General features: G+C 37.0%; 2 protein-coding genes across 3 annotated transcripts in view; one reads left to right on the forward strand and one right to left on the reverse strand.

The window, feature by feature from the left end:
- Positions 1-45: 45 nt before the first annotated feature.
- The window catches only part of taok3b (TAO kinase 3b), a 24,400-nt gene continuing 1,485 nt past the window's right edge, over positions 46-22,960 (reverse strand). Inside the window, exons 1-8 of one of the 2 annotated variants that reach the window (XM_060862944.1) lie at positions 10,728-11,202; positions 9,429-9,665; positions 7,490-7,618; positions 6,580-6,783; positions 5,934-6,173; positions 4,147-4,359; positions 1,857-2,039; positions 46-1,754 (exon numbers count right to left, since the gene is read on the reverse strand). In XM_060862944.1, the coding sequence (XP_060718927.1) occupies positions 1,593-1,754; positions 1,857-2,039; positions 4,147-4,359; positions 5,934-6,173; positions 6,580-6,783; positions 7,490-7,618; positions 9,429-9,614 (1,317 nt within the window). In that variant the 5' untranslated portion in view covers positions 9,615-9,665; positions 10,728-11,202 and the 3' untranslated portion in view covers positions 46-1,592. Of the gene's footprint in view, positions 1,755-1,856; positions 2,040-4,146; positions 4,360-5,933; positions 6,174-6,579; positions 6,784-7,489; positions 7,619-9,428; positions 9,666-10,727; positions 11,203-22,960 lie in introns of those variants that run through there. The other variant, XM_060862943.1, reaches the window with a different exon arrangement.
- m17 (IL-6 subfamily cytokine M17) lies at positions 14,994-17,310 on the forward strand. Its single transcript, XM_060862945.1, has 3 exons — positions 14,994-15,228; positions 15,496-15,644; positions 16,386-17,310. Exons 1-3 carry the CDS (start codon positions 15,171-15,173, stop codon positions 16,845-16,847), a joined length of 669 nt encoding a protein of 222 aa, XP_060718928.1. The 5' UTR covers positions 14,994-15,170; the 3' UTR covers positions 16,848-17,310.

A 22,960-nucleotide genomic window follows, 5' to 3' on the forward strand; every position in this document is an offset into this window, starting at 1 on the left:
TATTCATTAAAACATCATTTCATTTGTGCAATGGCAGTTTCAACAATGGCTTTGTTTGAAAACAGGCCTATAATGACAGTCACAAAATATGAAACTGAATGGCATCCCTTAGCTTGAGTTCCACAATGTTATGTGCTAGGTATGCATAGTGTGACACAAGTGTTTGTTTTAAATTTTAAAAGATATGAATCTTCAGGTTTTAAAAAGATATGAATTGCCTTGGCCCCACATAATACTTTCTAAAGTATCTGCTTACAAATGACTACAGTACTTCTTAAGAATTACTTAGTAGGAATGACTCTACTTAATCAACTTCTTAAGAATTACTTAGCATGACTTATTTCTTAAAAAGCTGATTAACATTTTTTGTTGATATTTCTCATCACAAACTAGACAGTAATCTTCCAAAAAAAGAACCATAACTGATCTTGTCACATTACAAGTGAAACTGGTAGTTCTCCCTGTTTTGCTTACAAAAATAGTTTACCTTCCATTGTCACCACTGAATGATTCCCATAGTTATTTTGGCAAATGACTGACCAATACACATGTAAACCCCTATTTAGATTATAATATACAAATATTTATAGAAAATTTTTACAACACAAATTGCACCATTTTTTTCCTGTACAAGAGCATTGATAGCGGCACACTGAATGAGTCACAATTCAACAAACAATGATGTCACTTGGGCAAAAGAAAGAAAACTAAAACATTCATAACATACTTAACTTAAAGGCATCTGGCAATTTGGCAATCTTTCATATTAAACATAAAGCTTATGTTCAGTATCAATAGCCATGAAACAAAACTGCTATGGACCACTTTTATTTACAGACAGCAAAATCTCTGACAGATCCATGCTTCACTTCACAACCTGAATTTGTCTTTTAAAGTGCATGCAATAATACCAGGAAAGAATCTGACTGCATTGATTTGTTGTAGTAATAAAAAAATATGCCAATTATTTTATGATACTGAACAATATTTAAATTATAGTGCCTAGCTTTTTCCCTTATTTAAAGAAAAAATCATGTTCTACCACAATATGAAAGTAATTGAATGCTCTGAATATAGTCACTATATTTTAAATTCTGACACTGTTTCAAAACCTGCCTTTGCTTACAGCTTTTTCCAACAGTATTCACATTCGTTGTAATGAACAAAGACAAAAACAGCTAATAGCCACGGTGAAGATGAAGGACACATTCTACAGTCGCAATGTCCTTTGATAATACCAAAGGCATTTTCACACAATATGTTCACTTTACATGTTGGGCTCATACATAAACATATCAAAGTGCTTACTTGTACTAAAATATCCTGAATTACTGATTTTATTACCAAAAGTGGGTTGACAGCATGGAGAACCATCTTCCAATTTTAGCTCTTTTGCTTTCTGAGCTCCATTAAGTCATTTCTGTCAGCTGCAGATTATGTTCCAATTTCCTTAGTTCCCCAGCCAATAATTAAGATTTTAAAAGACAGATCCAGAATGGTCACTGTAAAAGTGATCTTGGTAAATCCAATAGATAGGAACAGTACAGGCACAACAAATCCAGTGACATCTGCATCAAATGGCCTTGGTTTGATCATCTGTCATCTTCCTTTGGAAAGTCAAAAGTGGCCAAGCTTCCAAAACCCAATCGTGAACTTTCCACATCAAAGGTCTCCAGCTCTCGCTCTTGGCGCTCAAATAAATTTTTTACTTTTTCAGTCCGCTCTTTCTGAAGTGCAGCCAGTTCCTCTTCAATCTGTAGTAGATTACATATTTTTAGGACATGTATGTGTATGTGAAATTTATTTTCTGTTGGTTAACTGGTCTATGCATTTTAGTATAAAGTAACCAGACTCACTTTCTGTTCCAGGTGAGCCCTGCGCAAGGATGCTTTTTGCTCCAACTTCTGCATGTCATGCTCATGCTGGGCCTCAGCCTGTGCCTTCGACTTGCTTTGGTAGGCATCCAAGAGCTCCATCTCCTGCTGCAACTGGTGCTTCAAAGCCTGGCACTCTGCCTCCTGCTCAGCTTCCAGACGTAGCTGCACAAAAAGAGACCAGAGTGATAGAGGTGGATAATTTTCACATTACTGTTGATTTTTTGTTACACATGTTTTATTTATTTATTTAAAAATTGGGCATGGGGACTTCTGGTTATGGTTGGACATGTTTGTACTGCTCTGCTATAACTTCTGGTAATTGCTACTAAACACTTGATTAGGCAAAAAGGGTACTGGGTGTTCTTTTTTGCACATTAGGATGGCATGATGGCATCTTTTAGCAAATCAAGCAATGATAAAGAAAAAATGTTGAAAAAGTCAAAGCCAACAAATTTCAGTTTAACTGTGTAGCTCAGAAATCTATTGATGATATGAAAGAGGGAGCAGGGGTCACAGGTGTGCTGAAAGGTGCAGAAGAGAGACTATACTGTATACTGGCTGCAGCTAATATCATGAGATTTGAATAGAATTATGTCATCTGTAGTTGAAATGAGGAAAGAGAGATCAATAAACAGATAGCACATACTGAGCTATGATTGGCAGCTAAAAATGTTATGATTGCACAGCAGGCTGCAGGGTACTGAAAAGGCATGCAAAGCCCCAAAAGTAAGAAAGATATGTTGTCCAAGAGCCAAAGGTACAAATCTACTCAGATCTGTATCGGGCTTTCACCAGAGTAAAGAGTACACACAGATGTGGAGTCAAGGGATACAACATGAAATTACTTCACAGGCAAAACTTTGGTAACAAAAAAAAGCATGAAACTAAATCTTTAACAATCTGACTGAGGTACAGTAAGTTACAGAGTTAAACAAAGTATAAGCTGTACAGATCTAAACATGCATGTTCAGAATTATATTTGCTTGACAGCTCAAGACAGCCTTTACCATAGTCCATGTCAAACACCCTGAACCAAGGCCCTTCATAGTGGAGGAAGATACTTCCAAGAAAGGAGCTTTATCCTGTAACTTTTTTCTCCAGAAATCAAACACCTACTGAGTAAAATGACATGGGTAACTAAGAGCTGTTGGACATCAAGCTTTGAAGCAATGAGGGAATGGCGGTACTGGCTCAAGGGTGATGAGCATCCATCTGCACTGACCACAAGAACCTGGCCTACCTCAGATCACACCTACTGATCCTTCTTCTTCACCCAATTTAAGTTTACCCTGAGCTATTGCCTAGGTTCTAAAAACAGAGGTAGCTGTCCATGAAGCCAAGACCTGGGCAGACAACAATGAGTGGCTACTTCCCCCTCTTGTGTTGTTGGTGCTACTGACTGACAATTGACTGAACGGGCAATTAACAGAATTCTCCTGATTGCTCTCCAAATAATTTCCTTTTCCCTAATAATCTGAGCGCCACCAAAGAAATCATTGCACCTACCACCTTCTGGAGAAGTACCAGCAGCCAAATATGTTCAAAGACATAAAGCATGTCTTTGTGTACTGCCTTCACCCAGTGCCTAGAACCATGCCTACTGGTTACATGCCTACAATAAATTGTTTATCTTTATCAATCTTTATTAATTCTTTATTAATGTTAGATGGTTTAATAACATAAACAAATGACACCATACAGTAGGAGCCTTTTCTCTGCATCCTTTTCCCTTTTCTTTCTTAATGCCACTAGTGGGCAGTAGTTCCGGTGTCTTGTTAGTCAAATACTGGACAAAGTGTGAACCCTATTTCCAGTGCGCTTGTCTGTGGCGAATTATGAAAAACAGACACAGAGAGCCATGTAAGGGACTGAGCATTAAATACAAAAACATCTAACAGCATTACTACATAGAAGACTTTTTCTAACTGGAAACTAAGCTAACCACCTCACAGATTTTAATATCATTTTTGACATGCAATATATTCATCATAGCCACTGACAGCTCAGTGTTCAATACGCATCATTTATACTCCACCTCAATTCACATGCAATTTAGGCACAATTGAAAAGTAATGCTACAACATGTTTGCTAAGGCTACAACTTAACTTAAATGTTAAAATCAAATGGAATTCACCAAAATTTGATGAAATCAGACACAAGCTAATACCCTACAAAGCACCAAGCATATTTAAAAAGTTTTATAAAATATCAGCTTTCTACTTAATTTGCCATATCTTCTTCATTTATACAAATCTATGGGTCTCTTACCGCTTGTGAGGCCATCATATCATTAATGCTCTGCTCATACTGTTCAGCCAGCACAGCAAGCTTGCGTGTTTGCTCTTCCTTCAGAGACTTTAGCAGGGCTTTGTGTTCACTCTTAGGGGAGATCTCTAGCTGATGGTTCCTCAGAGCTTTGTACTGCTTATTCTGAACCTTACAAGTGTCCTGGAATTGCTTTTTGATCTGCATCTCCAATGCCTGGTTTTACGGTGGAACAAAAAACATGTTGCATATGTAGCAGAAAAAACATTTCGGGAATATCACAGTCAAACCAATTATAAAATTATTACCATAAAATTCTGCATATTCACTGATCAGGCACAACATTATGACCACCTTCCTAATATTATAGACACAGAGTCCACTAGACATCTGAAGGTGTGCTGTAGTATCTGGCACCATGATGTTAGCAGTAGATCCTTTATGTCCTGTAAGTTGCAAGGTGGGGCCTCCATGGACTTGTTTGTTGAGCACAATTTGGAGGCCATTTTGCTTTGTGGCAGGGTACATTATTCTGCTGAAAGAGGCCACAGCCATAAGGGAATACCGCTTCCATGAAAGGTTGTACATGGTCTGCAACACTGCTAAGGTAGGTGGTACGTGTCAGAGTAGCAAGATAGCAGGACCAAAGGTGTCCCAGCAGAACATTGCCAGAAGCATCACACTGCCTCCACCAGCTTGTTTCTTCCCATAGAGCATCCTGGTGATATGTGTTCCCCAGGTGAGCGACTCATAAGCAAACGGCCATCCACGGGATGTAAAAGAAAATGTGATTCATCAGACCAGGTCACCTGGTCAAGCTGGTGGAGGCAGTGGGTTGCTTCTGGCAATCTTCTGCTGGGACACCTCATGGATCCATTGCTCTGTGTTCCAGTTCTGATGCTCACATGCCAATTGTTGGCACTTTCGATGGTGGACAGGGGTCAGCATGGGCACCCTGACTAGTCTGTGGCTACCTTGCCCCATATGAAACAAACTGCAATGCACTGTGTATTCTGATACTTTTCCATCAGAACCATCATTAACTTCTTCAGCAATTTGACCTACAGTAACTCATCTGTGCATCAATGAGGATTGGCCACCCATGACCCTGTTGCTGGTTAAACACTGTTCCTTCCTTGGACCATTTTTGATAGATACTACCACTGCAGACCAGGAATACCCCACAAGCTGGAGTTTTGGAGATCCTCTGACCTAGTCATCAAATCATATTTTGGCCCTTGTCAAACTTGCCTAAAATCCTTATGCTTGCCCAGTTTTCCTGCATCAAACCCATCAACTTTGAAGACTTAACATTCACTTGCTGCCTAATATATCCTACCCACTAACTAGGTGCTGTGATGAAGAGATAATCAATTTTATTCACTTCATCTGTCAGTGGTCATAATGTTTATACCTGATCAATATATTTACAAAAGACCTTTTGCAGAATTTAAAATTAATTTCCTATTGATATATCTCAATTTACACAGACAATTTACAAACATAATACGACTACAGAAATCTTTTTTTTTTTTTTTTTTTTTTACAAAATATTATCCTAATTTCACTCATTGATATCCACAATTTATTCATTGATAAATATCATATGAATTTATTTTCATAATGAAAAACTCCAAGGACCTTCTGCAAACCCTGTCCATTTTCCCCCAACTATAAGCATATTCTTATTAGCTCTAATATAATTAGTTATGCCAGTTATTAATTGGAACTATATAAATATTTTGTAAATATTTCTGTCCCCCTATACCCTATCTAAGTACAACATGAACCTTGAGGTTCCTGGGCTGCTGCCGGCGCTCCAGGGCATGTTTTCTGTGTAGCTCTCTCTGACGTCGGGTGTTATACTCCTCCTGGTTTTCCAGTTCAGTGTGATGCTGCAACCGGACTAGCTCCATTCGAAGCCTGTGAAGACACTCCAACTGCCGTCGCTCTAGGTCCTGTGTGGACTCATCTTGCCGGATCATTAACGCATGCTCCATCTCCTTCTGCAGTTTCTTCTTGTTCAGCTCCTGGGACACAAGGGCAAACATCTTCTTAATATTGTAAGAGCAATATGACAGAAAGAAACATGTCCTGTCCTGGGTTGCATCTAATATTATATATATATATATATATATAAAATATGTTAAAAGCTTACATGTGAGTCACTAAAAGTAATTAATGTATTTATGTATTTTTTTTAATGTATTGGGAAGAAGTAGCTCAGTGGTTAAGTTGTTTTACTACTAATTGAAAAGTCTTGAGCTTGAACCCCAAGACCACCAAGCCTCAATTACTAAGCTGAATAATTGAGATAAGTGTAATTTGTTCTGGAAAAGAGCATATGCCGTAAATATTTATTGTATTTTAAAGACAGGGTCACTATTGGACTCGGACATTTTGCTAGAAATGAAAGATATACTCTTTATGAATTACCTCCCGTATCTGTTCCTGTTCAAACTCATGTTTTTTTATGAGGCTTCGTCTCTTCAGAGCACGGCAGCTTCTTTCATAGATGAGCCTCTGCTGGTTGAGCAGCTGTGCCTCCTCCTCAGCCTGTGAGCGCTGCATTGTCTCTTTGTGGCGTGACAGCCTCTCTTGCTTCTCCTCCTTTGGTGTGCTAAGGTCCTCATTCATCTCCTGCAGACGTATTGCCACATTCAAACCAATATTACTCACACATTTAGTAATGCTTAGGGGCAATAATTTTTGGGAGGTAAATGGAAAATTGAGAACCAAGAATCCATGTGGACATGGGGAGAACATGCAGAAATACTCTGTCAAGCTTAGAGTTTATGTTGGATACTTTAGCAAACCTGAGTTCAGGGATTCTTGAGCTATAACCACTGCACCACCATGCCATCCTACATTTATAATAATATATTTAACAAAACGATTTGACCTCTGAATTGATACACTGCTGGGTGTCATGCAATTGGGGAAATTCTATTGAATGATGTGCTTGCTCATGTATGAAGGGTAGAGTAGTTAGCAATCAACATCCATAAAGTTGAGCAGATGTTCAAAAAGGTGTATTTTTTTTTTACCTTGTAAGCTAGTTAGTTAGTTAGCAATTAGTTGGTTGGTTGGTAGGTAGGTAGGTAGCATTTTAGCATTTCAGTCTTCACCCTTTGATTGGTATCTACAAAACTGGCTATAACTAAATTAGGACACAATAAGGTAAAATGTAAAAACAAGTTTAAAGATTTTAAATGATTATAGCGATGGTTACGTTTAGGACAGGACTGAATGCCTAATACATTCATGTGTATGTTTAAGGCCTCCTCATATTTAAAAACTACAATGCAGAGAGTAGCAGAAGCACTTTTTTCTAAACACCACTCACTTCCTTCATCCTGTCCCTGCAAAGTCTGTACTGCTTTTTCTGTGTGTCCAAGAATGTGGTCAGCTCCTTCTTCTGTTGGACCAAGATTTGTTGCTGGATTCTCTTCTCCTCTGTGGCTAATGCTCTCATCTGTAGTGGAATAAAACCTGACTGGTCAATGAATACCTTGACAATCATTGACTGTTTGTTACAAAAGTTACAAATACCCAAAGATATTCTATAAAAGTAAATATAAATTTTATACAGAAATAAAAAGCCTAGTCTTACATGCAAAAGGAATATAGTCATCTGAAAAAAATTAGGACATCCCATGAAAGCCTATGTTTTTTTAAATAGTTAAACATTTGGAAATTTGATCTTCATTTTAACAATATTGGAAAATTCAATTCATATAACTAGACAAATAAAACCAAGGTGAGATCCAAAGAGCTCTCTGAGGCCTTCAGAAAGAAAATTGTTGATGCTTATGAGTCTGGTAAGAGACATAAAAGATATCAAAAGAATGTGTAATCAGCCATTCCACTGCCCAAAAATCATTTTCAAGTGGAGAACTTTTAAAATAATTGCCTATATGGCTGGGTCAGGCTGTCCAAGCATATTCAGCACAAGAGCATACTGCAAAGAAGTCTCCAAAACTCTAAGTCTAAAATATCATCACGGGACCTACAGAAAGCTCTTGCTACAGTTGATGACAAAGGGCACAAATCTACAATCAAAAAGAGACTGCACAACACTAACTATCATGCGAGTTGAGCAAGGAGGAAACTTTGTTGTCATAAAAAAAAGCTGAGGGCAAGATTGAAGTTCGCGAAAGAACACAGAGACAAAGGTCAAGACATCTGGAATAATGTGTTTTGGACAGATGAGTCTTAAATTGAATTATCTGGAGACCAAAACAGAGGGAAAGTTTGATGTAAACTAAATACAGCATTTCAGCAAAAGAAACTCATACTAAATGTAAAACATGGAGGTGGAAGTGTTATGGTTTGAGGAAGCTTTGCTGCAGCACGACCTGGCCAGCTCATCATCATAGAATTCACTATGAATTCTGCATTGTATCAGTAGGTGCTTGAGGAACATGCGAGACCATCTATCAAAAAAAATTAAAGCTGAAGCAGAACTGGACCTTGCAACATGACACAAACATACCAATAAATCCATCAAGGACTGGCTGAAAAGTAAAAAATGGAGAATTCTGGAATGGCCAAGTCAAAACCCAGATCTAAAACCTATTGAGATCCTGTATGGTGATTTGGAACACACTGTGCATGCAAGAAACCCCTTGAACATCACACAGCTAGAAGAATTCTGCACTGAGGAGTGGGAGAATTTTTTTATTAACCAGTCAGTGTCCGAAACTGGTATATGGCTACAAGACACATCTCACTGAGGTTATTTCAGCCGAATTGGGGGAATACTGGGGCATAGAGAGTCCTCAGATCATATACTCATTTTTTAATTTTTATTTATTTTTTTATTTTTTCATAATTTTTCTGCTTTGTTATTAGTTATTATTGCTCTAAAAAGTTTTAAAGCTTTGCTGAACTTCATCCTGAAGTTTCAAGGTGATCATGAGAGCAGGACTGATTGGATGTGCCATCTGTGAGACCTCCAAAAGACAGAGATATTTATTGGGCAAACACTCTACAGGATTCTATTATGATTTAAAATATTAAAAAGAAATATTTCTGTAGCAAGTCACTTCAAAATGAATAAAATGCTGCATTATAATATACATAAATCTGATGTTCTAATACAACAAATACAGAAATAATCACTATGGGTGGAGGTGGGATTTGGGGTCTGAAAGCACTGTACATATGATTTGGCAATCAAATATAGTATAACATATAACTGATTATCAAAAAAAAAACATATGCATGAAGTAGCCTTGAACTGTTAAAATGCATTGTTTCTCTTGATCTAGGACTCAGTTTACCTCTTTCTCAAACTGGGCAGTCTGCTTCTTTGCTAGCCTCTCCAGTTCAATATAAGTGTTGTTGGCCTGGGTCTCTACTTCTTTCTGCAGTCGGAGCTTGTGCTCATCCATCTCGGCCTTCAACTTGTTCTCCAGCGCGATCAGCTGCTTCTGGTGCTGCCGCCGCATACGTTTGTACCCTGACATCTGCTCCTGCCACACAAAGTCCTGCTCATGCTCCTGGATCTCCTTGCTGGCCTGAAAGCAAGAACAGATTTGAGTTTATTCACATCTGTAAATACATCATTATTGACATAATTATTGTCAATGTTATTCTCTTAGTTCCCCTGTGTGACTAAGACATTTTCAAATATCAACTAGAAGCATAGAATCTGTGTAGCAGTTTACTGGTGAGTATCATATATAAAATAGATTTTTATAGAAACCAAAATGCAAAAGTACAGAATAAAGTGGAATGAACCATGAAGGTTTTTCATGTTCATTTTTTCATTTATCACAGACTGACAAAAGAATTCAGGGTAAAATGAATTCCTTATAAACTTGCAAATGTTATGCACATAGCTTTTGGTCCTTGTTCCAAGTCAGAGGATCTGGTCTGAAATACACTGTCAATGCTGAATCTTTAAGCTGCTTTTTTTTGGCCCAGAGTGATTGCATGAATTGAGGATATTACCATAACATATAACCTCAAATAAAAGCAACTTTTCTTTTGCTTTAACCTTGGCATGGAAACGAATACCTCAGACCTTACAAGCAAATTTAAGAATGAACAGCTGATCAGATGCAAGGCACCGCTGAAAATGAGCTACTGGCTAAACTAAGCTAAGCTATAGCCTCAATAAGCATAGGCATATTAAACTAGGCCTAGTAATTTAATTCATAACATAATCCCTTTCATAAGGATTAACAAAGGCAAAATAAGTCACCAACCTTACATGGGCCGGACTGAAAATCAAACTGACATGCACCATACTTGAATAAAAAAGACATTACATCATACATGATATGCAAAGATATATCTCAAACAACATTCCCACCTAACAAAGCGAAGAAAAAAAATAAAAATAAACAAGGCCTAAATTTTTTTTAACGCGTTCTGATTTATACATAACGAGGAGAAAATGAAAGACAGGGAAAGAGACGTGAATGGGGAGGAGGAAGTGAACGAGGGGGGAAAGGGCTTATTAACAAGATGTGGTTGCCATAGTTACAGATGCGTGGCCTAAGCGAGCGGCCCGCGTTCCTTCTTGTGCAAAGAAATAATAGTCGACAGAGAAAAGGAAAGGAGAACCAGCCTACCGAAGACGCCGGTGCGACGGTGGCGAAGGGCACGCGGATGTTGCAGGGACACTAACTTTAACGCAGGCGAGCTCAGCTCCGTGAAAATGAAGCAGGCCGCGGCTCTGGCCCGGCGCGCCCGTCTCGAGCCTCATCCCTCACTCCAGCATCCTCCTTCTGCTGCAGGGGGGGAGCGAACACGCGAGCCACGGATGATGTTGGGGGGTGGGCACCAGCCGCGCGCTCCGCCGCCGCTGCTGCTGAGGATGAGGATGCTGTTGAGGAGGAGGAGGAGGAGGAGGAGGAGGAGGAGGATAATGCCGCTGCTGCCGCCGACGATGATGATGCTGCTGCGTCTCTCTGCGTCCCGCGTAAGGCATAGTTCGCGCGCGGCATCCTCTACCTCGCTCTGTTTCCTCCCCTCCCCAACCCGCGGCGTTCAGCGTTCGCTGATTACGGGCGTCGCGTGGCGCTCCTGACCGAGAACTGCATGGCGGTAAATGGTGAATGCCGAGGATGAGGTTGAAAGAGAGAGAGAGAGAGAGAGAGAGAGAGAGAGAGAGAGAGAGAGAGAGAGAGAGAGAGAGACGAAGAAAAGGAGAAGAAGATGCTTTCTAGAGAGGAAGATCAGGGGGAGGTGAGGAGGAGGTTGGGGGAGAGGAAGAGGCGGAGGCAAACGGATGCGGTGGGAAAGAATGATTTATGAATTATGCAATGCCCGGCGCAAGAATAACGGGCAAAGATGCACGTATTTGTTTTTCATGAAAAAAGGCCACTAATATTAATATTTTCTGGGAGTTCATTTTGAGGGTCAAGCCACACAAAAGGCTTATGGCATGACTACTAGGCTCAAACTGCTAATTGAATAACACCCCAGTTTAAACTTTGTTAATGTTATGAAAATGCAATCATGTTTTAAAGCAGTATTTATTAGTTAATTTGCATGAAACATTAGAGACAATATTTGCTAGGCTGTTAATTTTTGCTAGGTATTTTATAGATTTTTTTTTACTAATGTATGGACAATGAAGCACACAATCCGAGTCCTTTCTCCAGCTTGCAATTAAGTACTTGCAAGTATTCTTACTGATACCGCAGTGCTATTGAATTTGACCTGTCAGAATGTGAGGATTACTTTTATATAAAAACATGGCTCAGACAGTATTTCACACTCAGCTGTAACGTGAATGATGTTTATATTGCGTTCGTTGTAATATGTTATTTTTATACAGTAATAGCTCACATACAGGGACTTGTATGGCAGATGTTACAATCTATAGAAAACATCTCAAGTGCTTCTCATAGTAGTAGTAGTAGCCTTTATTGTCACTGGTCACAGGTACCAGCGAAATTAGCCATCAACCTGCCCATACATACAATACATACAATACAAGGGGAGGACAGGACAGGAAGACAGGGGATTAGAAAACATCATAGAAAACATCTCAGCACTTTCTAACAGACACAATGCTTTGTGAAGTTTTCCAGCACAGGAATGTCAGATGATTAGTAAAACAGAGTTTCCAGCCCCAGTACATCTAAGCTGCCACTGTTAAGGGCCTTGAGTGAGGCTGTTACTCCAGGGGTGTATGATGTCTGACTCCAGCTTCCTAACAAGGAATATGGGATATGTAAAGAAAATTAATTTCACTATTCTGTAATATATGTGAAAAATAATGGCTTCTTTAGTATCTAAATGCTGTACACCAAAGTTTGTCCAAATGCAAATGATTAATGACCACGCCATTGCTAAGCATGATCCATGTAATCAAAATAAAATAGATATGGATTCTCTATACATACTATTTTTAGTACCTTTAATGAATGCACATCGTTCACTAACTAAACTCGATAATATGCCAACCTCGAAAAAGTGATATTTGCACAATACTATTTGCACAATACAATTTGGCAATACAGTTGTTGGCAGCCATGCAATATTAATGGTTTTCATTGTATAGCTTCTGCTCTGGGAACCTACCCCAGTTTCTGAAATAACAATTTATGATGCTTTGGATGTATGAACAAATGTAACTGTGCCAGTGTATTTTTTGTAACTGGGGAGATCATTGCTTTTGATTTCTGAAAATGAAACCTACAGTTCAGATTTAGCTTGGCTTTATTTATTTATTTATTTGTTTGTTTGTTTAGTTTTGTGTGCTGCATCCTTATGTTTGTCAGGACTCAGCCCGGACTTCGGCCATGCGCCTTTTGTTTTTTGCCTTTGTCTGCTCCTCCCGTTTCCACACACCTGTTTCCTATTTTCATCATCATTGTCTATTTAACTGTGCCGCGTTGCCTTGTGCAGCGCGGAATCAACTGTTGTCTTTGTCTAGTCTAGTCTATGTTATGCTTCATGTTTTTCGTTATTAAACCCTGTTTATTTTGCTATCCTGCGTTTGTGTCCCTTTTATCTTGTGTTCGTGACAATGTTATTTTTCAAAATAAAGTTTGTTCATACTCACTTGCATCAAATTAAAAGATAAACTGAATTAGAGTGAAATAAAAATCTTGCTTGCTTGAATACATACTTATATTGTATGTATTTCCTCAGAAAGGCTGGGGAATTTGCTCATTCAAGCATTTCCTGTGTAGTGAAGAGATTAAGAGAATGAGTATTTTTTCTTTTCTTTTCTTTTTTTTAATGTGACAGTATATATATATTTACGGTCTAATCTGGGTAAATACCAAGGTAAATAGGACCTTATGCAAAAAAATATTAATTTTATACAAATGTGACATTCTGAATTCAGAGGTCTAAAGAAACTGTCTGTATGGCAATTCACAGAGAAATACATCACAAGCATTTGGAAGAAACATCAAGACAATTATCCAAAACACACTTCAACACAAGAAAGGACTTCTGATTAACTTCTTTATTTTTTTTACCAGACCTATTTTACCAGATTTTACCAATCACCACCCCTTTTTCTAACTGAGCATGAATTTCATCCCTTTAAAAGGAGATGAAGGGAATGTTTGACCCTGAAATATCACAAAAGAAGAATGCAACAGTTGGGTGATGTCTTTGGGTTGGCACAGTTATTGAAGCAAAAGAAATGCAGCCAAAAATTAAGTGTCCTGTACTTCATTTTTATTAAAACTTAATTCCTATATTTTTGCTTACCTAATAATTGGGTGGTCTAATGCAATGTTGGCGAAAGATGCATTGTTCAAACTTGTTTAACTCAACTCATTGGAAATCGATGAAACCTAGGAAAAGATGAAAGCTGAAATTGTATCCGTCTTTCAAGTTCATTTATATCTTCAGTTTACATTAAAAGCAAAAGAACTGGCTTGTTCCAATACTTTCTGGAAAGTATCAAATTTACTTTATATTAGGAACATTATATTTATTTGATATTTTCTGTCTTTACTTGAAGTAGCTTTTTGCACAAATCCTTAGATAAACCTGGAAAGTACCATGGCTTGGAGTTGAGCTGCTGTTGCTAGTTTTACCTGTGTTTTGCTGAGAAGACACGAGAGTTCCCCTCCAATTTGGTTGCTGACCACAGCAACCTCAGACTTGGCATGAACCTTAGACTGTGCATGAAATGAAATCTGTTGGTGCAAACGCAACTCAAATTCACCAGAAATAGCAGTGAAAACATTTTTGTTCTGGGGGTTTCCCATGTACATAAGGTGAGATCCTTCAATCATACCTGGGTTTTATGTATTTTAGTTCACTCTTTATATATTGATAGTGCAAGAAAATATTTATATTAGCCATGCACTCTATCGAAGGCAATAAGAAGTCAAAAATCAAATATAAAGCAAGACCTGTCAACTTCCTTCCACAAAATTCCTCCAGTGACGATGGCCTTTGCGTCATATTTCCTGCTTACCAAAAAAAATAAGTACTTGGGAGTTCAGAAAAGATGATATAATGTATATTACATAGCCTGGTGATTTCCAATGTTCACAGTTTAAAAGTGTGGTATAATTATTGCTAATACATTTGAAAAAATGTGTCATTTTTTTAATACATAATGTCACAAGTTAAAAAAGTGTAAAAGATAAAATTGCATAAGCAGCCATTGCTGCAAGGCTGCTGCTTCCCCACCTCACATACAGTCACAGAGCATCTTACAACCTTACGACAGAACAGACAGTTTAAATTTACTCAGTATTTATGAAATGGTAATAAAATTGCCACCAAATATGTAAAAGACTGAAACAAAACTAAATATCATTTTAATTACAAGCTTATCATATTCCAATTATATAAAGAATTGTAAACTTTGTGTATTCACAATTTAGCAGTAGCACAGAAGACTGGAACATTACACATAGTGCATGTGATGCAAAGGCAAGAAGAAGAAGAAGAAAAAAATTCTGGGAAATCTTGTTGTCTCACAAGGCTGGCTGCGTCATTTCCTTCTATGAGAAATGTGTGGTTTCAGGTCTTTAAAATGTTATGCCGGGCTGCGACCCTGACTAGTTTCAACCTCTGTGCATGAAGAAATGAATGGTTATGATAGGAACATGTTCTGGCAGGGCCACAGACCACAATCAACATCTAGTAAGTAGTACACAAAACTAATGCAGACACACTTTAACATAATATTTGAATGGACAATAATTTTCTTTCATCTACCCAAAGAATAAGTACTTTACTAATGTTTGAAAATGTAACTACTGTACATTTAAGAGGTAGTGTTATTATTGTTATAAAAGTGATAAGTCTAATAATTGTAAATAATTTTTCTAAATTATGTACACTGGTACTTTTGTGTTTTGCGTTATTGTTCATAGGAATTTAACTTATGTTTTTTTCCATACTTCCCAGAGATCTTCCTCTCCCTTGTCCTGTTAACTGTCATTGAGTTAGTAAACACAACTGTTCCATGCAACCAGAGCTGTACTAAAACTATTCACAAAGGTGTGAAGCTCAGCAAGTTTATGAAGAGGAATACTGCGGAACTATTAAAGACATATGTAAGTACATTTTCAGTCTTAAGCCTTCAAACACATTAATGTTCATATATTTAGGTGAACAGTGAACATGTTTAGCATACAGCATGGAGATATAGATTGTTGTTCTAATCCTAATATGGTCAAATCCTGTCAATTTTATGTCATGACTGCCAAAATAATGCCTCCCATTCATAAAATCATGTGCAATATTTGTGGGTGTCTGTGGGTGTTGGTAGGAGCATAAATAGCTGTGACAATATACTGCACTGGGTAGGTTTCCGCAACACAAACTGCGCAGTCTAGCACTTGAGATGAGATAAAATGGGGAACTATCACTCACACATTTAGTCCAGAATTAGCTGTAATAGATATAAATAGATATGTCTATAGATAAAAACAATGTTAATACCACCTGAAATTGTGTTAGTATGATGGTATATTATGGTTGATTTATTGGAAAAAAGACTATCAGGACTCATTGCTTGTTTGCTGGTAGTTTGCTTGCAATTTGTGTTGTGAAAATTATGTAATACTCTTTATATTATTTTACATTTTGTACAAAAAGAGTAAAAATGTAATTTGTAACATCTGCTGATCACAGTTGTCTAAGCAAATATGTGTTTACAATTTCACTGATGTCAAATAACATTGTAAAACAAAACACTTCAGCATGCATTCAATGCTTGATAGTATGATAAAGCATAACAACTTGAAATAATACTTTAACAGTCTAAAGTTAATAAAATATGATCTCTCATCTAGCAAGCCAGTGAGGGAGACTTTGCAAAGCAGTTCTGCAAAATGCAGATGGACAACGTTCCAGCATCAAGCCTTTCAGGACAAACTTCATCTGACCGCATGTTCAACATTTACACACGTCTGAAAGAGTTCCAGCCTCACATAAAGAAAGTTCTGAAGCAACAGACAGTCTTGCTGCCTCTTCAGAGCCCTTTGCTTAATAGCCTAGATGAGACTTTGCAACGAACTGGCCACCTTGCACAGGGAATTAACTGTATTCTGCAGATCTTACAGCCCAATATACCCATATTTGAGCCAGCAACCAGTCCTACCAGAATTCCCCTGCCTCAAAATGTGTTTCAGCAAAAGGTCTACGGGTGTGTCGTCCTGACTCGGCTAAACGAGTTCCTCTCGAGAGTCGTTAATGAACTGAGGTCATTGAAGGGTAGCATGTGTGTAAAAAAAAAAAAAAAGGAACTATGGTGATGTCATAGAACTTGTCAACAATGATTTCAAATGCTTTGCCTTTTTGATTTGATAGGTATATTTATTAATTATTTATTTTTCACAACTAGCAATGAAAAAAAGTGACATACATTTGATAGTTTCATTTGCAGTTGTATTTATTCTATTAATTTATTGCTATGTCATAACTGAATAATGTATTACTTTTATGAACAAATGTTCCTAAAAAAATTTAAGTTATATATGTTAATTTAGCAACATTCCATTCTTTTGGTAGTGAAAGATTGAAAGATATTCTTATCCATGGGTGACTGAATCTGAGGGTTTACTTCAACAAGTGATCACTTAATGTTCTTAACAAGTATTTGATGTCATCTAGCCTGATATAAGTTAGCTATATCACACTATGTGTTATTCCTCTTTAGATAGACAGATCAGACTCACCACTGCACTTAGACCCAGATTTGGATATCTTGCCACTGAGGGTCATAGAAAAATTAGAATATATATATATATATATACACGTGTATATATATATATATATATATATATATATATATATATATATATATATATATATATATATATATATATATATATATACACATGTATGTATATATATACACGTGTATATATATATATATATATTCTAATTTTTCTATGACCCTCAGTGGCAAGATATCCAAATCTGGGTCTAAGTGCAGTGGTGAGTCTGATCTGTCTATCTAAAGAGGAATAACACATAGTGTGATATAGCTAACTTATATCAGGCTAGATGACATCAAATACTTGTTAAGAACATTAAGTGATCACTTGTTCATATATATATATATATATATGATGATGTGTGACTGCCCAGGAATTCACAAAGATTGTGATGTGAGCTGTTAGCCATATTGGCTTTTGTGGTATATGCTTGCCTGGCTTGAATAAACTGGTGTATGGAGCTGCTGCATTCAGGCTGTTGTCTGAGACTTGTGTTGAAACAGGTTTAGTAGACAGGAAGTGAAAGAGACTGTGATATCAGCCCTTAATGACGCATTCAGCTAAACACATCAGATAGGAAAGAAAAAACACTGACTAGTCGTCGCCTCTGTCACAAGATGGGTGTCTGAGTGTTTGTGTTGTCTGTGTGTGTGTTTAAGGCACTGATTTCTAGGCTAGGTCAAGAAGACATACTTATTCTTGTGAAATGTTTTGCTCAGTTTTGATACTAAAATGGCCTACTGTATGAGGAATTTGCAAATCATTTATATTTCAAATTGGTTTCCAATTATTGCATATACTGACTGCTATAAATACAATAGTTAATACAAAACACACATAGGCTTGTTTGGCCTTTTTAAACTACTAAAAAAAGGGCATTTTAAATCATACAGCTTGTTGCTACTTTTTAAGCTCAGATTAAGTAATAGTTTAAGTAAGTTTGTGTCAAATTAGTTTACCCTTGAACCACTGTATGTGATGATCAGATAAAAGTGGCCATTGCTGTTAATGCTGTTAGCACACAGATTCGGCAGCGTGTTTAAAGGAACAAATATACAGGAAGTGGTACCAAAATATAATACCCTTTTCTCCAGTCACATGTTCCTGTAAAAATGGAAGCTGGGAGATACATATTCAGTCAAGTATGAAGTTCCTTGTTCAAATCTTTATGCAGTGTAAGACTTAAATTTGCTATGCAAATGAGCCAGAGCTGAAGGATTTGTTATAGTTTTAAGTATCAGAATCTTAAATGGATCCTCATTCTCCTGGTGGAGCATGATATATATATATATATCATGCTCCACCAGGAGAATGATACATTTAAGCTTCTGATATTTAAAACTATAACAAAATCTGTGTATATATATATATATATATATATATATATATATATATATATATATATATATATATATATATATATATACACGTATATATATACACGTATATATATATATATATACACGTGTGTGTATATATATATATATATATATATATATATATATATATATATATATATATATATATATATATATATATATATATATATATATATATATATATACAAATATATGTATATATATATGAACTAGCTTACTAGCTTAATAATACATCTACAAATCTTTGATTATACTGATTTTTAACTTCCCCTCAAAAAAGTAAACAAATATCATGGACCCCATGGCTATGCTTCACTGAATCTCATTTTAAGGCCTACTGCTATAGAGAACCTCTGTGAAAGCAACCTACCTGAAACTTCCTGTTTAATTTGATGATTAGTTAAATATATAATTTTAAAGAACTTTAAGAGAAACTGGTAGGATACAGAACTTTATGCCATGTATTACCCTTATCACTATAGGGGACATTTTGAAAAAGAAAGTGGGGATTTTTTACCTTCACACACTCTTTACTACAGAAAACAATGAGGGGGAGAGAAAGGAGAAAAGAGTTTGTCTTACGTGAAACAGAAAGGAGGGCACTGAGAACTGAACTTGTCATTTCTTGAACAACTTCACTTCAAAGTGGCAGTTTTTTCTCAACTCACAGCAGCTACCAAGAAGTGGTTTCAAGTCTTTGATATAAAACCAACATCAAAGTCCTGATGATAATTTTCTAAGTACTACAGAAATTCAACAAGGGCAGAGAATCAACATTTGGTTCAGGCCCAGCTTCAGTACCTTTGTGTGAGTACAAAAATATAATGAATAAGGGACAATAACTTACAGAGAATAAAACTAGGATTATTCGAGGAAAATACATTTTTACATACTTATAAGTGTTTGGGACAACATTGGGGAATATCAAAAAGCTGTTACAAGCCTTTACACCTATGCAAATCACTTAAAAAATATATTATTTTTGTTTATTTAAGTTCATATTTTGACATCTAATGCAAAAATCAAAACAATGACAGGTGAAGGGTATACAATTAATTATCCTATTACAATGGCACCTGGTTGTATATATTAAGCAGCAAGTGAACAGTCAGTTTGTAAAGTTGAAGCAGGAAACATGTAAAAGTGGAAAGTGTAAGGATCTGAGTGACTACTCAGGGTCAGAGCATCTCCCACACGACAGGCCTTTTGGGGTGTTCCTGGTGCAGTGGCTGGTACCTACCAAAAGTGGTACAAGAAAGGGCAGCTAATGAAATGTTGAAAGGGTCATCACTGCCCAAGGCCTACAGATGCACATAAAGAGCAAAGGTTATCCCATTTGGTCTGATCTCACAGAAGAATTACTGTAAAAGTAATTGCTAAAGGATTTAATGCTGGCTATAATAGAAAGGTGTTAGAACACACAATGCATTGCAGTTTGCTGTGTATCTGCAGACCAGTCAGAGTACCCATGCTGACTCCTGTCCACCATCACTGTGCCTACACTGTGCACTCAGCACTTAACCTAAATTAATGAGCAATACAAGAAGGTGGCCTGGTCTGATGAATCACATTTATCTTTTATCCAATGTGGACAACTGAGTATGTTTTACTGCGGTAGAGGTGGTACCAGGATGGAAAAGCAAACTAGTGAAGGCAATGTGATCTCCTGGGCAATGAAATGAAATCATGTGTCCTGTCATTCATGTGGATCTTTCTTTGTATCACCTACCTAAATATTGTTCCTGACCAAGTACTCACTTTCATGACAACTGTATTTCTAATGTTAGTGTCTCTGTCAGCATGATAATGCACCTGCTGCACTGCAAAAATTCTTTTCTTGACTCTCCTCCAAACTCCACAAATCTTAGTACAATTGAGCATCTGTTTGATCTCCTGGACAAAGAAGTCTGACTTATGGAAACCCCACCTCCAAACTTAAGGATCTGCTGGTAATTTCTTGGTGCAGAACTTTCAGAGATTTTGTGGAGTTCATACCTTTTGATGGTTCAGAGCTGTTTTGGTGGCACAAGAGGGAAATACAGAATATTAATCATCTGGTTATGTTATGGCTGATCATATATATCACAGTGTATGTCAGCACCAGATATATAGAACACACTGTGTTAGAAACATCACTTTTAATGTCTAGCTATTTATTGTACTTTCTGGACTATAATATATACTGTTACTGTATTATTACTAACACAAGTGGAAAATATACAAATTGTAGTAAAATATAACTGTATTATATAAATGTACTGACATCTGCTGGTTACAATGTTCAATCAAATTTATCAGGTCTTCAGGGTCATGTTTATAGGGCACCTGTTTATGTGACACCTGCATAACAACTGAAAGAAATATACATTAAACATTTATAAAGGCTTATACCAACATGTGTTATCTGTTTTGTCAATTTTGAACAAATCAAACAGAACCATCAGTCAGCTAACAATAATTTTGTTGATGTAAGATTGTGTTCTATAATACTGATGTAAGATGTAAGGCTTTGTACTCTCATTTGAAGCTCATGTATATAATACTAGGTTAGCCTTCATTCATCTCAGAAATTTTGATAAGATAAGAAATATGATGTGAGTACATGATGCAGAAACAATAGAACATGCTTTTCCTACCTCTAGGTTTTATTATTATAATGCTTTACTCTCTAGATGTTCCAGTAGGAGCATAAACAGTTAGTCCAGAGCACATCACTCCCATCTTTCCACACTGAATTGGCTCCCAGTCAAATTTAGCATTTATTATGAAATACTGTTACTGACCTATAAAGCTCTGAATGGTCTCACAACAGGGTACTTAAGCAATCTTTTGTTTTTTTATTATCCGTGTACTATTTTGTCTAATTCAATCAAAAGGTGCAGGCTATTTTTTAGTACCTCAAATAGTAAAGGCTACAGCAGGGGCAGTTTTTCTTACAGAACCCTGCAGTCATGGAACAGCCTTACAAATAGGGTTCATGACTCAGACACAGTCTCAGTGTTTAAGTCCAGGCTGAAAAAGCATTTGTTTAGTCTATTTTTTATGAGTATATTTTCCATAGGTAAAGGAACAGATCTTAGAGTGCTTGGTGAACTGGGATATTTGGATGCTGTCATAGCTATTATACCAGAGTCCTTGACTGGACTTTGCACATTATGTACATTGTCTTTAACAAGCACATGATTTCAAGCATACCTAATATCACTATCTCTCTCTCTCTGGTGCATGCTGGGAGTTGGGTGAGGGCTGTGTGGAGTGAGACACTGCTGGTGAGAGCAAGATACCTATTCAGGTCTCTTTTTTCAATTTCTGCATGAGTTGTTGAGTGTTTTGAGCTGGTTGGAAATAATTTTTAAACAGAGATGGTGTCTCAAGTAAAGACGCCATCACTATCCCTCCACAATTGATTCAGGTGTGTACCCGTGGACAACGGTATAGGAGGATATTCTCAGTTGGAGTGAAGGTTGATAACAAAAACATTACTTTTGCTTCCCACATGAAAAAAGCGGTAGTGTTGTTCTTAAAATAACTAGTTCTTATTAATCGCGTGCTAGAAAGTACAATTGTGCTGAATGAAAAGATGTTATACTGTTACCCACTGTTTACCCCCTCTGTAAGAGTTACAGTCTTAAATTTTGGCTATTGAATTGCTGAAGTGTGAGCTCATGTGCATGTAAATTCATCCAAAATGTTAAAGAAAACCTATACTGGAACATGTGACATCTTTTAGGAGAAAGGTGTTGAAACGCCTGAAAATACACCTGAAAATGTAATAATAAAATATAAAAATATAAAATAATGTGACACGCTCATGTCGGGTTCTTCTCTACAACATCAAAAGGATTCAGCCATTTTTGAACACACAGGCTACCCAGACACTTGTTCAGTCTCTTGTCATTTCAAGACTACTGCAACTCCAACTGGCAGGTCTAACCATGAACGCAATTTGTCCTCTGCAAATGATCCAAAATGCAGCTGCATGACTTGTTTTCAATCTGCTAAATTTACACGTCTGTAACCTAGTGAACCAGTGTTAATGTATTCATAGATAGAGACTTAGAAGGACTTTTGTACATCACTCTGGGTAAGGTAATCTGCCATATTCCGCAAATGTAAATCTAAATGTTACTGTATATACTGGGGCTTCAGGCATGGTAAAGGTGGGGGGTGGACTGAGTTGGCCAATTACTCTTTCAAGGGGAATTAGACAAGGCTGCCCAGACAAGCTATACAGTTTAGCAATAGAACCACTACTGTTCTATCTCATTG

The sequence above is a fragment of the Tachysurus vachellii genome, chromosome 26 (assembly GCF_030014155.1).
Source record: "Tachysurus vachellii isolate PV-2020 chromosome 26, HZAU_Pvac_v1, whole genome shotgun sequence".
NCBI lineage: Eukaryota > Metazoa > Chordata > Actinopteri > Siluriformes > Bagridae > Tachysurus > Tachysurus vachellii.

Excerpts from the sequence above, each read along its gene's own strand:
- m17 (XM_060862945.1), top strand. The coding sequence starts at position 15,171 with ATGAATGGTTATGATAGGAACATGTTCTGGCAGGGCCACAGACCACAA. Across the intron at positions 15,229-15,495 it reads CAGACCACAATCAACATCTA|AGATCTTCCTCTCCCTTGTC; the intron begins GTAAGTAGTACA and ends CATACTTCCCAG. Across the intron at positions 15,645-16,385 it reads CGGAACTATTAAAGACATAT|CAAGCCAGTGAGGGAGACTT; the intron begins GTAAGTACATTT and ends TCTCTCATCTAG.